Source organism: Sminthopsis crassicaudata, chromosome 2 (assembly GCF_048593235.1).
Source record: "Sminthopsis crassicaudata isolate SCR6 chromosome 2, ASM4859323v1, whole genome shotgun sequence".
Lineage (NCBI taxonomy): Eukaryota > Metazoa > Chordata > Mammalia > Dasyuromorphia > Dasyuridae > Sminthopsis > Sminthopsis crassicaudata.
In genome coordinates this window covers 967,731-983,863 of record NC_133618.1, presented here as the reverse complement: position 1 = coordinate 983,863, position 16,133 = coordinate 967,731, and the positions used below count along the sequence as shown (strand labels likewise).

General features: G+C 53.0%; 1 protein-coding gene across 1 annotated transcript in view; it reads right to left on the bottom strand.

Annotated features, from left to right (window-relative positions):
• Window positions 1-3,474: 3,474 nt before the first annotated feature.
• Window positions 3,475-16,133, bottom strand: part of WDCP (WD repeat and coiled coil containing) — a 32,215-nt gene continuing 19,556 nt past the window's right edge. Inside the window, 5 exon segments of the mRNA XM_074285346.1 lie at window positions 3,475-6,522; window positions 6,525-6,623; window positions 10,810-10,927; window positions 12,329-14,207; window positions 14,336-14,582. Of these exon segments, the coding sequence (XP_074141447.1) occupies window positions 6,434-6,522; window positions 6,525-6,623; window positions 10,810-10,927; window positions 12,329-14,207; window positions 14,336-14,349 (2,199 nt within the window). The 5' untranslated portion in view covers window positions 14,350-14,582 and the 3' untranslated portion in view covers window positions 3,475-6,433.

Sequence of the window (16,133 nt, the reverse complement as noted above, 5' to 3'; positions counted from 1 at the left end):
GAGGCTGGGCTTGGATTCCTTCGTGGGTCTGGAACTTGTCTGCCGCCGCCTCCACCGGCTGATGTCTAAGTGCAGAGGGGAGCTCTCTGACCAGCGGGCCCGGCTGAATCCAGCTGCGTCCTTGCATGGCCCAAGAAACCTCTGCCGGCTGCTGTAGGAGGGTCTGATCTTCGAATTCAGAGACACTACACTGGACTGCACAGATGCCACTTATTTCTGAAATCCTGCCCATTTCTAATGGCCCCTCCCCCATGTAAAAATGGCTGCTTCCAACATGGAGAGCGTTTGTTAAAAGTTTACTGTGTGCCAGGTATGGTGCTGAGTGTGGGGGAAACAAAGACAAGACAGACAGCTCCTGTCCTCAGGAAGCAAAGAGCTGGAAAGGGGGAGGGAAGGAGAAAGAGTGAGGGACCCAAGGAAGTCGGGGCAGCTGGGGAAGAAGCGGAAAGTCCAGAAATTGAATCGTGACCAGACTAAATGAGCAAGGTGATCAAGCAAAGGATTTCTCGATTTAAAAGGGAGGGGGAGAGCGCTGGCCTGTGGATGAAGGGTGGGAGGAGGTCCCGCAACAGAGAAACAGCTCAGCAAAATCCCCTGACCACAGCTATGGAGTCGCATCTCTGCTACAAGGAAGGGGGGTGTTTCCTCAAGCACACTCTGGAACCATGTCTGGCTGCTGAACCGAACCTGGCTTCTGATGCTCCTAGGGCTCTTTCCAGTGCGGCTCCCGAAGGAGCCTATTCTCCACTCTTGGGATGCAGTAAAATTCTACTCCCCCCCCCCCCATGTCACTTGTTGGGTCTTTGCTTAATCAGCAGATATTCATGGCATGCTCTTAGTCATTCTCCCGGTGCCCTGCAGCTGTGGTGTCCCTCAGGTTCTGTGCTGGGCTCTTCTTCTGGTGACCTCTCTCAGCTTCTGTGGGTTTCATGCCATCTCTGTGCTGAAGATCCTCAAATCTACCAATTCTGCCTCAATTTCTCATCTCCAACTGGATGTCCAGTAAACACCTGAAACTCAATGCGTCCAAACCACAACTTAGTGACCCCTAACCCTCCCCCTCTACCTTTCTATCAATCACCCAATGTGGTGCCAAGGCCTGATACTACTTCTGTAGCCTTTTTTGGTGATTTTTCGCCTCCTCAGCATTTCTAGTCCATTTCACCTCTGCAGTATCTCTGATCCATTTTACCTTCCCACAACATCTCTGATCCATTTCACTTCCCCAACATCTCTGGTCCATTTCACCTCTGCGGCATCTCTTATCCATTTCACCTCTGCAGCATTTCTAGTCCATTTCACTTCTTCAACATCTCTGATCCATTTCACCTCCCCAACATCTGTAGTCCATTTCACCTCTGCAGTATCTCTGATCCATTTTACCTTCCCACAACATCTCTGATCCATTTCACCTCCCCAACATCTCTGGTCCATTTCACCTCTGAGCATCTCTGGTCCATTTCACTTCTGCTGCATCTCTCAGATTCTCTCCTCTGTCCCTCCCCTCTCCCTGGTGCGGAGCCTAATCACCAAATGCCCAGGCTGTTGCAAAAGTTGCTGGGGTATTGCTGTCCTCAAGTTTTTACCCACTCCAGTCCATCCTCCCTTCAGCTACCAAAGTGATTTTCTGAAAGCACAGGTCCAACCATGTCACTCCTTACTCGACAAACTCCATGGCTTCCCATGGTCGCCAGGAACAAATACAACATTCTCCATATTAAAGCCCCCCATAAACTCACCACCTCCTCCCTTTCCAGCCCAAAAGTTTTTCCCGATCCCCTCAGAGCTAGTGCCTCCCCTCTCAGATTGTCGTTTAATCCTTCATGTGTCTTGTTTGTGCACAGTCGTCTTCATGTTGTTTCCACCATTAGATACTAGCTCCTTGAAGGCAAGGACTGTTCTTGCCAGTCCCTGCATTTCCAGTTCTTAGCACATGGCTGGCACACAGAAGGTGCTCAATGCATGCTCGCTGACTGGCTGACTCACTAGTAGAGTCAGGAGGCAGGAGAGGGAGACATTAATAATAGAGTATTTAGTTCCAGGATTTGCTTCTTGGACTCTCGAGAGTATAACTAACCATGGGGCTTGCAGCATGATCCCGTTCCCTCATTGCTCCCATTAGGGGTATAGCCTAGATCCCCCATTCCAATCTTTCCTGGGCCAGAAAGCCAGTGCTGGGGGTGGGTCAGCAGAGAGAACTGGCCTTAGCCATCTTCCTAGGTATTGTGGCTCTGCTGGGCCCCACCCCCAGCCTCGTCTTCCTTCCCTTGACCAGATGGGGTGGTTCAGGAGGGCCACAAAGCGTGGCCTTGATTGTTGGTAGGAATCCTGGGGGTGTCCTCCACTGGGTCTATGGCAGCAGGTGAGGGGAGTTGGGCCACGCTGACCCGAGTGCTGTGCCAGGTGTGGTAACTCACCCCGCTAAGAGCTATAGGTCTCCTGGTGAGGGGGGAAGGACCTTTTCAGATATTCAAAACAGGGAGGGAATCCCCCATGACCATGAGGCGGGGACATTTCCTGAAAATGGGAAGGTTGGAAGTTGGTGGTGTGGCCTGGGCACATCCTTCAGGTCCCTGAATCCATAGGGATTATGTGGTGAGAAGCAAGTCCCATAAGGAAGCCAATTTCCAGCATTCAAATTCTTGACAAGTGGGCTCCAATTAGCCCCCTAGTATCCCAGACCTAAGGCTAGAAAGGTTCTCAAAAGGCATCTAGCCCCCTCCCTTTATTCTGAAGAGCAGAAAACTGAGCCCCCACGCTCAATTGGGAGGTAATAACCTCCCTGGCTTCTATTTAAGTCTCCACTAAAATCTCCCCTTCTACAGCATGGGTGAGGAACTTCCAGCCCGTGGGCCATATATAGCCCCTGAAATCATTTGCTAAAGCAACTACCAGCGACGATGAGCCAAAAACTAGATATAGCAATCTGCCACTGCCTAAGTTCCATGTGCTGATAATTTTGTATGATGTCATAAAGATCTAAATGGCCTTTGGCAGAAAAAGGGATCCCCAGCCCTGCTCTGAAGGCAGCCTTCCCCAGCCCCTTCAATCCAGAGCCTTGCTTCTCGTGTCCCGGTCCCTACGTGTACCTTGCTGGGTTATGTTTGCATGTTGTCTTCCCCATTAGACTGTAAGCTCCCTGAGAGCAGGGACTGCCTTTTGCCTTCCTATCTCTAGCTCTTAGCGCAGTCCCTGGAAAACAAAAAGCATTTAATGTTTACTTGGACTAACTGCCTCTGTGCTCGGCAATGCTCTTTTGTCACTGGCTTGGGGCGCAGGGAGAAGGCAGGTCGTGGAAAGAGTTGCAAGTTCAGACTCTTTTATAAGAGCCCAGGTTGCCGTGGGCCTTCCACACTTGTGAGATGCAGGTCACTCAGAGGCAAAGAGCCCCCCCTCATTAGGGCAGGGACCATAAAACTATTTTTTAAAATAGAACATTTGTGGAATACTCAGTCAGAGCAGACATCATTGTAATTCAAAGTAAAGGAATCAAAATTTAATTTAACAAGCAGATTGAAGCACAGGAAAAATCCAAAAGGAAAGCCATGTTTTTGTCAACAAAAAGGTTTGGCTCCCGGAGCTCTGTTCTCCTGCTCATACCCTCTTCCTTTGTCTTCCCAAAGAGGAGATGGCCAAGGGTGGCCGCCTGCCTCAGAAAGGATCCCCGAGCACAGTTCCCCAATTCTCACATTTAGATTCATTCAAAAAGTGGAAATAGCCCAGGAAGAGGAGGGAAGGCCCCAGACCCTACCTCATCTGGAAGGAGTGTGTCAGAGGGCCTAGCGTCCGAGGCCTGCGGCAGAGAAGACCAAAGGGTCGGCAGGAAAGTCTGGAGGGGGTGACGGTGCCTGGCCCAGAGGCGCATGTCCTCGTAGAGGACTTAAACCCTTCAGCCCCGGCACCAGGCCCGTCTGCCATTAGCTCAGACAACAGCTTAGCACCCCTTCCTTCCTATGAGAGGCCGGCTGGGCTCTGAGGTCTGTATGAGGCCCAGGGACCTACGGGGTCCTCCACAGGTCCTATCACAGACAATGGGGAGGGAACCCGGCCACCTTCTTCAGAACCCTGAAGAGCCCCAGAATGTTGCAGGGCTGGAAGAGGGAAAGGGGCCCCTGCATCATTAGAGCTCGAAGATGGCTTCAAGGCCCTTCCTGAGCCTCTTCTTGAGCTGGCTACTCGGGAGGGAGCCCAGGGATGACAGAGGAGGGCCCAAGGAACAAGAGGAAAGCGCTCGGCTGGCTTCCCAGGCCTGGAGCCACAAGAGCTTCACCACTCTGGTCAGCCCGGAGGCCTCCCGACGTCCGCAGGCCCAAGCTGCCGGGGGCACTATCACTCAAGAAACGGAGGCTCCAGGAGCACAGGCTGGAGCCCGAAGGGGAAAGTGGCCTGGAGAGGCGGACAAATGGCCACAAAGGTGGTGTCCGAAGGGGGGCTTAAATACAAAAGTGACAGGCCGCGGGCCTGAACTGGCTGGCAAACGGGCGACAATGGCCGGGTGGCCGACAATCCTATTTTTAAAAAAGGATAAAGAGGAAGAGAAGACTCCTTCTGGGCACCCACCCAAGTGGACACCAAGGGGAGAAACAGCAGCCAAGACACCCACAATTCACGGGCAACAAAATCCAAGAAGGGAGTCCCCGGGGAAACCAGCCTTCAGCGCCTGGGAGGTCCTGAGGCCGGGGGCCCACAGGCCTTCAGGAGAGTTCTCGAAACAGCCAGGAGCAAAGCCAAGGCCTGGCAGGCCGGCTCTGAAGAAAGGAGCCGCAAGGAGAGCGGCACGCTGGGGAGGGGAGGGTGCGTGGGCACAGACGGCCAGGCCCCTGAGACGGCAGGAAGCAGAGATGTGGCAGCCGGTGGGGAGCCATGCCCCCCACTGCAATCCTGGCAGCTGCTGGAGCAAGCCCCCTCTTCCCTCCTTTCTACCCCTTCTTCCTCCCTTCTCTCCTCCTTTACATCCTTCCAGACTCTTTCTTCCTCTATTTTCCTCTCCTCCTCTTCTCTGCTCCTTTCCTCCTTTCTTCTATTCTCCTTTCCTTCCTTCCCTCTATCCTTTCTTCATTCTATTCTCCTTTCATTCCTTCTGTCTTCTCTCATTTCATTCCTTCCTTTTAGCCTCTCTCCTTCCTCTATTCTCATTTTCTTCCTCCTATCTCCCTTCCTTCCCTCTTTCCATCTATCCCTTCTTCCTTCTATCTATCCTCCCCTCCTTCCTTCCTCTATTCTCCCCTGCTCCTTCTTCCCTTTTTCCTTCTATTCTCCCTCTTTCCTCCTTTCTATCCTCCTTCCTTCCTTCCATCTTTCCTTCCTCCTTCCTTCCTCTCTTCTTCCTCTCTTCTCCCCTGCTCCTTCTCGCTTTCCTTCCATTATCCCTCCTTTTTTCCCCTCCTTCCTCCTCCTCCTGCCCTCCCAAAGATGGAAGAAATAAGAAATCAGAGCAGCTGCTCAAAAGCAAGCTGGCTGAGGAGGAAGAGGGGATTTGCACCAATGTGGCTGCAGCAGGAGCTCCCCCAGGCCCAGCCATTGCACCTCCTCCACATCTCGGGGCAGCGCCTCCTCTTCCTCTCTCCTCTGACCCAACTCCAGCCCGGTGCAGGCTCCCCCCCAGCCTGGACCCCGCAGTCAGGGGGGGAGAGCACAGCCTGTCCCCATCTCTCCCCCCTCCAGCCACCACAGGGATCTTCCTGAAGCACCAGTCTAGCCACCCTGCCCCCCTTCTCAGGGCCCATCACCTCCAGGAGCAAATGAGCTCTCCCCCCGCCCCCAGGCTTCTCCCAGCTGCCTCTCTACCTCCCTTTCCAGCCAGCATCTGTGGCTTCCCTCTGCCCGGGCCATCCCCTCCTCCCTGGAACACTCCCCGTTTTTCTTCTGCCTCTCAGCATCCGGAGGTTCCCTCACTCAAGACTCAGCTCGGGGCCCTGCTCCTGGCTCCCCCCCCACTCTCTGGTCTTCCTCTGGTGTCCTTCTCCACAGGCGGGGTCCCCGCGGACGCCCTCCTCGCGGAGCCAGGCCCGAGCATTTGGGGCGGGGCGTGCTAGAAGGAACAGAACCGGCCTATTGCGTACCAGGTACTGGGATAAGCTTTTACAGTCCTCACAACCACCCCGGCAGGGAGGCCGTGGCGATGGCCATTTTACAGGTGAGGAAGCCGAGGGCAGGCAGGGGTCGTGACTCCCCCGGCTCGTAGCTCAAGCCTCGTTGGCGCCTGGACGCCCTCAGCCCCCGTGGCAGCCACAGAAAGAGAGAGACTCCTTGGTGGCGGTGGCGGCAGCGTCACCAGACTGTATTCTTCCTGTCTCTCTGCAAAGTGACACAGCGGCCCCTTTCAGACCCAACTGTCCCTGAGAGTGCCAGACGTCTCAACGGCGCAGAATAGCCTCGCAGAGGGGTGGGCACCGCTCAGGTGCAAATGTGCGCTCCGCAGAAGGACGCCGCCTCACTGCATGGGAGAACCCAACCCGCAGGCGCTGCCGTGGGCGCTGGCGCTGGCACTGGCGCTACCCGCTGCTGCTGCCGTTGCCCGCCGGCGCTGCCGCTGCCGTCGCGGATGATGATCTCCTGGGAGGCCGAGAAGATTAACGGGATGAAGCCTTCGCTGTCGGCGGAAAGGAGGATCCAGAGGGAGCCTGGAAGTCCAAGAGAGAGGGGTCAGCCCTCCTCCTGCCGAGCAGCCCGTGCCCTTGGCCCGAGAGGCCCCAGGAGGGCCCCGGCTGTCCACGGCTCCTGCCTCTTGCAGCCGGGGGAAAGGTCTCCGGCCTGTTTTGCTTTCGAACACTCTGCCCTTCTGATCCCCCTTCTCAGGCCAGAGCCTTGCCCAGCACCTCTCGAGAACCCCGCCTTCACACATGCTGGGTGCCCAACAGCACCAAGCCAGCGCAGGGCACGCAAGAAAGTGTTCCTGACCCCGGGACCCGCCTTCGCTGCTCATGCTTTTGGCGTCCACATCTCCCTTTTGAAGCTCACAAAAGCTCCGGGATGGAAACTGAGGCAGAGTTTCAGTGAGAGCTAAACATGGCTAAAGATGGTCAAGAGAGAAGGGGCTTCAGAGCAGCCTTGGCTCAAGGGTCAGCCCGAGGCCTCCGTGTTGTCAGCTGGAAGGTCTGGGGTGCGAGGGAGAAGGGCCTGAAGCGGGGAGGTTCACATGAGCCATCCCACTTCCCCCAGCAGATCACCACCATCCCTGCCATCCCGCCTCCTCCAGATCACCACCATCCCTACCATCCCCCCTCACTGCTCTTCATTCTTCCTTATGCTGGCTCCTTCCCACTTACCCACAATGTCCAGGTCTCCCTATCCCCCCAAACCCCTTTCCTGGCTGTTGTGTCTCATCTGCTCCCTGCGGGGTCTCCGCTTCCTCTCCTGCTCTCTGAAGCCATCTGGCTTCCAACCTGATCCTTCCACCAAAACTGCCCTCTCCAAAGCGACCAGTGTCGTCTCAGTGTCCAGATCCAGAGGCCTCTCTCCATCCTCACTCTCCCGGACCTCCCTGCAGCTTTTCATCCTGCTGCTCACCCTCCCCTCCGAGAGACCCTTTTTTCTGGGTTTCTAGGACTCTCTCCTGGCTCTCCTCCTCCCTCTCTGCCCACTCCTCCTCTGTCTCCTTGAGTGGATCCTCTCTAGCTCACACCCTAACCACAGGTGGCCCCCAGGGTTAGGTCCCGAGCCCTCCGGTCTCTTCTTCCTCGTGACCTCATCGTCATCTCTGTACAGGTAACACCCCAAGATCTCTCTCCCCCGAGCTTCTATCCCCAATCACCAAGTGCCTAGGGACATGCCGATGGGAAGCCACAGGGCCATTCAAATGCAACATGCCCCATACAAATGTTTCTCTCTTGCAGACTTGCTTATTTCTTTTTAAAACTGTTACATTCATTTCCCCCTCCCTCTCACCCCGCTCCAGACTAGGAAAGGCCACCATTTGATACAAATGTATCACTACATGTAAAACCACAAGAGGCAACAGACTCTATCAGGTCTTTCTCTGGAGGTGGATTCTTTGGACAATGTTGCCATTAACGTATACAATGTATTCTTGGCTTTGCTCATTTCACTCCTATTTCACACAAGTCTACCTGTGTTTTTCTAAGGTCATCGAGCTCATCCTTTCTTTAGCACAGAATCATACAGCATAATTTGTTCAGCCAATCCCCAGCTGATGGGCAGCCTCCGACTTGCAGTTCTTTGCCACCACAAAGAGAATTGCTATAAACATTTCAGAACACAGGATCTCTCTTTCCCTGAACATTTCAGGAAACAGACCTAATATTGGTATCGCCAGTTTTATAACTCTCTGGGCATGATTCCAGGTTGCTCTCCAAATGGTTGGATCAGTTCACGGTTCCACCAACAGTGTAACTAACGTCTGTGTTTTTTTAAACTCTTCCAACATTTGTCATTTTTTTCCATTCTATGATTTTAGCCCATCGGAGAGATGGTGTTTCAGAGTTGTTTTAATCTGCATTTCTCTAATCAATAATATAAAGCATTTTTATGTGACTATAAATAGCTTTGATTTCTTTATCCAAAAACTGCTCGATCATACCCTTTGACTATTCATCAATTGGGGAATGACTCATATTCTCAATGTATTTGAGACGAGACATTTTTCTGAGAAAATGTCTACAAAATTTCTCCCAAAATTTTCTGCTTTCCTTCTAATCCTGGCTACACTGCTTTTATTTTACAAATTTTTTAAACTAAATATAATCAAAACTATCCATTTTATATTTCACAATGCTCTAATTTATTCATAAATTCTTCTTTCACTCGTAAGTCTTTTAAATCATATTTGCGCTCTAATTTTAAGTTATCTAATATCATGTTCTATTTTGCTTGTGATAGCTCCCTTTATATTTAGGTCACGTATCCATTTTGCCTTTATCTTGGAAAATGCCATAAGATATTGGATTGTACCCAATTTCTTCCAGACAGTGCCTTCCAAAGCTTGTCCAACAAATTTTGCTTCTCATCATACAGTGAATTCTTATCCCCAAAGCTTAAATCTTTACATTGGTCAAACCCAAAGTTACTAATTATTTACTGAGCACTGTACATTTACTTTGTTCCAATGATTCACCTTTCTGGTACATGACCAATACCAGAGAGTTTTTGTAATTACTGCCTTATAGTTTAAAATCTGATAAGGTTAAGCCTCCTTCCTTTACATTTTTTTTCATTAGTATTTGATATTCTTGACTTTTTGTTTTAAATTAGTTTCATTTTTCTCTAGCTCAATAAAATACTTTTTGGTAATTTAATTGGGATGGTATTAAACAGAGTAGTTGAGGCAAAATGATCATTTTTATTATATTGGCTCTTCCTATCATGAATAATTGATACTTTTTTTCATTATTTAAATCTGATTTTATTTGTTTTATAATTATATTCATGTAGTTACGGGATTTGTCTAGGCAGATATATTTTCTGGCAATTTATGCTGCCTACTATTATTTTAAATGGGGTACATCTTAGTTTGTCTTCTTGCAGGGTTTTGTTAGTGACAACTTATAACTTATTTCAGATTAATCTTAAATAAGTTTTATATATATATATATATATGTATATATATATATATATATGCATATATAGAGATAACAAATTGATCTTTAAATGAATAGTAGAATAGTAAAATTCAAAATCTATCTGGTCCTAATGTTTTTTTTTTCTTCTCATTATTGCCTATTCAATTTCTTTTTCTAAAATAGATTTATTTTGATATTCTATTTCTTCTGATGCTAATTTAGGAAGTTTATATAGTCTTGTAAGTATTCTTCCTTTTTATTTAAATCATTGTATTTACTGGCATGTAATTGGGTAAAATAACTCTTATAATTGCTTTGATTTCATCTTCATTAATGATGTATTCATTTTTAATGCGAGTGATTTGATTTTCTTCTTTTAATCAATTAACAAAGCGGTTTTTCTATTTTACTGGGTTTTTTTTTTTCATAAAGCCTTCAGTATTATTTGTATATTCAAAGGTTTTCTTACATTTAATTTGGTTAATTTCAGCTTTAATTTTTAGGATTTCCAATTTTTTTTAATTGTATACCCAGTTCATTGTCCTTATCTTTCTCTATTTTATTGATGGAAGCATTCAGATATCATTTTCCCTGAGATTACTGCCTTTGCTCCTTGTCTCATTAGCGCCATTCTCTTCAGTGGAATTATTACTCGTTCTAAGACTATTCTTTAAGATAAGGCTATTTCATCTCCAATTAATTCCTGATCGGCTTCCAAGGTGCAAACATGCATCTTTCTGGCAAGGCCCCACCCTTCCTTCGGGCTTTCAAGTCCTGAACTCCAGCATTGTCCCTCCTCTCGCCACATCTCCCTCCACAACACCTGAACCCTTCTCTCCACTCACGTAGCCCCTCCTCTCGTTCAGACCCTCATGACCACAACCTGGGCTGGGCCCTGGTCTCTCCCTATTGCAAGCTTTCCTTCACCGACCAGACCTCGTCACCCTCTAGGCCGTCACATCCAGCATGGCTCCCTATTGTCTCAACATTTCTGAGAGCTCAGGTACAAACTTCTCCGCTGAACGTCCCTGGCCTCCTTCAGTGTGTTCCAGGGCTCTTTCGCTCCTCAGTCCTTCCGAGTCCAGGCTCCACCTTCTACACGAAGGCTCCCTGTCACCCCTCAAACGCCCCTTCCCCTGGAGGCCTGAATGTAGGTGTAGCTAAGCCCATGGAGGGAGGCAAGCAGCCCCTTCCCCCCAACTGCTCTGTCCTTTGATCCCCTATCCGACAGCGCTGGGCACACAGCAGGTGCTTAATGCTTGCTGGGCTCCCCAGCCCCAGACCGACTCACCATGCTGCATCTCCACTAGAGTGAGGCCGAACATCTGCTGGACCATCTGCAGGCGCAACTTGCCATCGCAGAGAAGGACCGCTCTCTTGTCCACTACGGGGCCTGCGGAGGAGGGCTTCTTCAAGCCCAAGGACAGAATCTGTTACCCGGCAATAAGGCCGCTGTGGGTCCCCCGAACCCTGAGCCGAGCCCCCTCAAGCAACCTCAGAGAGCTTCAAACTTCAGCCTCTGCCGGGGAACGGACTTCAGGAACCAGAACGGGGGAAAGACAAGAAGACGAGGCGATTAAGGTAAAAGATGAGGATTTTTTAAATTAGCTTTTAAACATTTAAGCCGTATTTTGTCACACACGAAATGAATATTTTTTTCCTGGAAACTCCCCATTTCTCCCAAAGAAAGTTTTAACAGAACTGACTTGGATGTTTTCCTGTCCTGGTCACAGCATGCCGTGTCCCATCTTCCTCTCCTCAGATCACTGCTTCTGCTGCATCCCTAGCTCCTGCCCAGCCCCCGCTTGCCCCCTCCCCATGACTGTTCTTAGGGATCCACTTCTCCCCTTCCCCAGCCCTTCCCCCTGCCGTGTTAGGTTCTAGGATTCAAGCTAGGGGCCATCCTGACGGAACGCCCTGTTGTCCCAGAAGAGGCTAACCCAGCAGAGGGGCAGCCTGGGGGGCCGCTGGCCCTGCCTGTTATAAGGATGTGAAAAGGAACACTTCCGCTTTGATCAGAAATAGCTTCTTCCTTGCAAGAGGGTTCCTATCTCTCTTGCAATTGGATAAACAAGGCCATGTAAAGAGAATGAATTGTTAACCTAAGGTTCCTCACGTCGGCCTAATGGAAACAGCCTCTTTTATTTAAAAAAAAAAAAAAAAAAAAAAAAAGGCGCCATATTTAATATTTCTGTCTAAAATCATCTCTAACAGCGAAGAATGAGGCGCACATGAAATCCCCTCCACAAAGTGCTCTGCAACCCTTACGGCATTATATTAGGGGGCTATGTTGCGATCTGCATCAATGGAGGGACTCCCCGTCCGAGGAGTGAACTAGCGGGAAGGGCGAGAAGCCCCTCCTCCAGCTCTGCCCGACTCCTGGCCGACAAATGCTGGACAAGTTTAGGACTCCTCACCCGCTAGCTTCAGGGGGACGGGACGGGGACCTCCCGGGTTACGGACACGGGAGCTGAAAACCCAAAGAAACCACAGACCTCAAAGTTCAAAATGGCTTCCCAGCGCACTCTGCCTTTCTGCGTCCTGCCAACGATTAAAGAAACGCTCATCCTAAAGGAAGGGTCCCCTCGGCTCCCCGACTGTGAGCGAGGGCAGGAGCGACGATTCCCCGCCCGTCACTGAAGCAGACGCCAATGCAGAAATCGGGAGAGCCCCCCCCCAGCCCCACACACCCAGGACTCCACTCGCCTAGGGGGTGGGGAACAGAGGAAGCCTCTCCCCTCCCCCCGGCACACCCAGGACTCCACTCGCCTAGGGGGTGGGGGACAGAGGAAGCCCCCACCCCCAGTTACCTGGTAGGTGATGAGAAGAAAAGCTGGGTCTTGAGAGTGCGGGTAACTGGTGGGGGTCGGCGACTGCCTCTGGTTGCGCAGGAGGTCGAGGAGCTCGGAGAGGCGCTGCTGGAGGTCCGTGAAGTTCCCGGACAGCCTGTCCAGCGTCCCGCACAGCCGGCTTTCCTCCTTCTCGTTGGTGGCGGCTTGGCCCTGGGGAAGGTTCAGGGGCTCGTGTATCAGGCGGCAGTGGTTCTTCGGGGAGTTTGGCCTGGCGTGGGGGCTGGGGAGGGTCGAGGGCTGGGGGCCGGAGCCGGGCTCCACCCTTTCTGCAGGGGCGGCGGCGGGGGGCGGCGGCGAGTTGAACCTGGAGCTCTGGGAAGGCTCCGAGATCTCCTCGATCAGGGTCTTGCCGCTAGTCCGAGAGTGGATGGTGAGGCTCCCGGGGAGGAGGAGCTCCTTCCTCGGGGGGTAGAAGATGGGGTAGTGGTTCTCCCCCAGCTTCTTCTTGGTGGCCATGCCCAGCGTCACGTTGACGTTGCAGAAGTCCTGCTGGCTCCAGACGGACCTCCAGGAGGGCTCGTCCTCGAAGCTGATCTCCCTGATGAGCAGGCGGATGGTGTAGCGGTCGGATTTGGAGGAGGGCAGGAAGGTGGGGTCCGTGAACTTCTGCTTCCCCACCAGGATCAGGAGGCGCTTGTCGGACAAGAAGCAGATGCCCTTGGGCCTCTCGCAGGAATCCAACCGGATGCACTGGACGCTGGGAGCCAGCGAGGAGCCCAGCGCGTAGATCAGGATGATGTGGCACATGTTGGAGGCCACGGCGACCACCTGCGACCGGGGGTCAAAGGCCAGCATGTCCGGCACCAGGATGCCGGGGATGCCCACCTTGCGGGTGGCGGTGACCATCCTGTCAAAGGTCACCAGGACCAGATGGGAGGAGTCCTGATCCATGGCAGACAAGCAGTCCTTGTCTCGGATGTTGAAGAGCGAGTTGGACTCCGACCGGGAGCTCCTGGGCAGAATCTGAGAGAGCACCAGGGAGTCCAAGGACGAAGACGAGACGGATGCGGAGGAGGAGGAGGAGGGCTCCGAGCTGCCGGAGGTCTTCCGGGGGTCCACGAAGGGCGGCTGCGTGCTGCCCGCCCGGGATGAGGGGGAGATCTCCAGGGCCTCCATGGAGCCCAGGCTGCAGATCTTGTCCAGTGGGAGCTCGGTGGCCACAGCGATCTGCATATCCACAGTGGCCAGCACGGAGCAGATGGGACTGCCCACCTCAAACACGGGGCAGGACGAGCACAGGTGCAGGGCCTTCTGGGCCTCGTCCCAGGTGAAGGAGTGCAGCGAGCTGCCCACGGCCACCACCAGCCGCTGGCCGTCCCGGGTCCAGCAGGCGCAGTGCACGAAGCCGTGCACCTTGACCAGGTCGGCCTTCACCCGCGAGTTGTCGCAGTGCACCGAGTGCAGCACGGAGACGTCGCGGCTGGTGAGCACGGTCAGGATGGCCTTGTGGGGGTGCCAGACGCAGCCCTGCGGCAGCACGGGAAAGGGCTCCCCGATCTCGCACGTCTGCGACACCAGCAGCTTGCTCCGCTCTGAGGGGCTGGCGCACAGCTGCCACACGGTCACGTGCTTCTTGTGCTGCACCGCCAGCAGCGTGGGGCTGCTGCTGCCGCCCGGGGGGCTCCAGGTCAGCCCGTGCACGTGCTCGAACTGCCCGATGATGCGCGAGTTCCCGAACTTGGGCTCCTGGTTCTGCAGCTGCATGGTCATCAGGATGACCTGCTTGCCGTCAGTCCAGGCGATGCCATGGACGGGATGGATCGCCTGGTACAGGGCGTTGAGGCCGGTGCGCAGGAGCTTGCTCTTGCCCAAGTCCATCTTCCCTGCCGGAAGGCACCTGGAATCACATGAGACCGTGGCAGAGGGCCCGTGGGGAGAGGCCTGCCCCCCGGCGCCCTCTCCGGGTGGGATCCCCGACTCCTGCCAAGCCCCTGCCCCCCCAGGCCTCTCGCAGCCCCTGCTGACCTCGGGCGCCTCATTCTGAGAACACCGTCTAGGCTCTCGTGCCGCTCGTTCCACGATCCCGATTACCTTTGAGGGCGCCGGCTGTTCTGGCTCCAAAGCGTCTTCACAACTCCCAGGTAATCTCTCTGTTGACACGGAAGCCCGCCTGGATCCCTGAGCGCGCGGCTATCTCGGCAAGCCCTCCCCTCGGTCACTGCGGGCGGCGGGCGGGCATGGCCTGCTGATGATCATTCACGGACCCTAGAAACTGAGAAGGGCCAGGTCGCTTGGGTGTGACTTACTAGGGTGAGAGAAGCACCCTGGTCCCTCTCCGGGGTCCCCCTGCCCTCAAGCAGCCGTGCCCTGAAATGTTGAGGGTCCTGTTATCGCAGCCAAAGGAAGAGGGGAAATGCTTCGGACCCAGGGAGGACTTTCCTAGTAGCCACAGGATGAGCGACCCCTTCCCGATCCATAGGCGGACTGAGCCCACAGGAGCCCCAGAAAACATCCCTTTCAGAGCCTGGAAACTGCCACTCTCCTCCGAGGGGGGCCGGGGCAGGGGCCCCTCGGGTCTCCGAACACCCTCCCCGCCTCCGAGGCCCTGATTCCTTCGTGACTTCACACAGCCCTGGTCTACAGTAGGAACTCAATACAAGCCGCCTGCCTGCCTGGGTGATTCTCCCCGGTCTTCCTGGGCTACTTCAGGGCACATTCCCCCCCCCCCCCCGCCATGGCTGGGGAAGCCGCCCCCCACCTGAAACCGTCCCCCTCAAAGGGAGAGAAGCTTCTTGAGGTATTGGGACCTAGCACAAAGTAAAGCCTTAACTACCTCATCCAGGCAGCTGGGTGGTCACACATGGCACCGGCCTCTGGGCCTGGAGTCAGGGAGAACTGAATTCAAATCCTGCCTCAGAAACTTCCAAGCTGGGGGATCCTGGACACGTTACTTCACTTCTGTGCACCTCAACATGCTTGTTTGTGTGCTTGTCAAATGGGGAGCATAAGAGCGCCTCCCTCCCGGTTTCTGTGAGGATCTAGTAAATGTCTTAATAGTCGGTAGTATATAAGTCTTGCAGTCTTCTTTTTCTTCTTTTTTTGTTTTGGTCATTAAGGCAATTGAGATTAAGTGACTTGCTCAGGGTCACAGAGCTAGTCGATAGAGTCTCAAACTAATTTTCTTCCTTAAATGTTCATTTTAAAAAATTATGCTCTTTACAAATATCAACAAACTTGAACATTTTGATATAAAAACAATCCAAAAGATCAACTCAACTTCAGTTACCTAGGTTTTGAAAAATATATGTCAGGCAACCAATAAGCACGTGATGAATGTCTGCTGTTGGGAACTTTGCTAAGAAAGGCAAAGGTAGTTCCAGTCTCGGAGGCTCACAGAGTGATGGAGGAGACAATACGTGAACAACTGTGTGCAAATGAGCCATGGGCAGAATGAGCAAAAGTAATCACCAGAGAACCAGCCTGGGATGGAGGGGACCGGGGCAGAACGGGCGACAATAATCACCAGAGAACCAGCCCAGGGATCGAGGGGGCCGGGGCAGAACGGGCGACAATAATCACCAGAGAACCAGCCCGGGATCGGGCGACAATAATCACCAGAGAACCAGCCCGGGATCGAGGGGGCCGGGGCAGAACGGGCGACAATAATCACCAGAGAACCAGCCCGGGATCGGGCGACAATAATCACCAGAGAACCAGCCGGGGATCGAGGGGGTCGGGGCAGAACGGGCAACAATAATCACCAGAGAACCAGCCCAGGGATCGAGGGGGCCGGGGCAGAACGGCGACAATAATCACCAGAGAA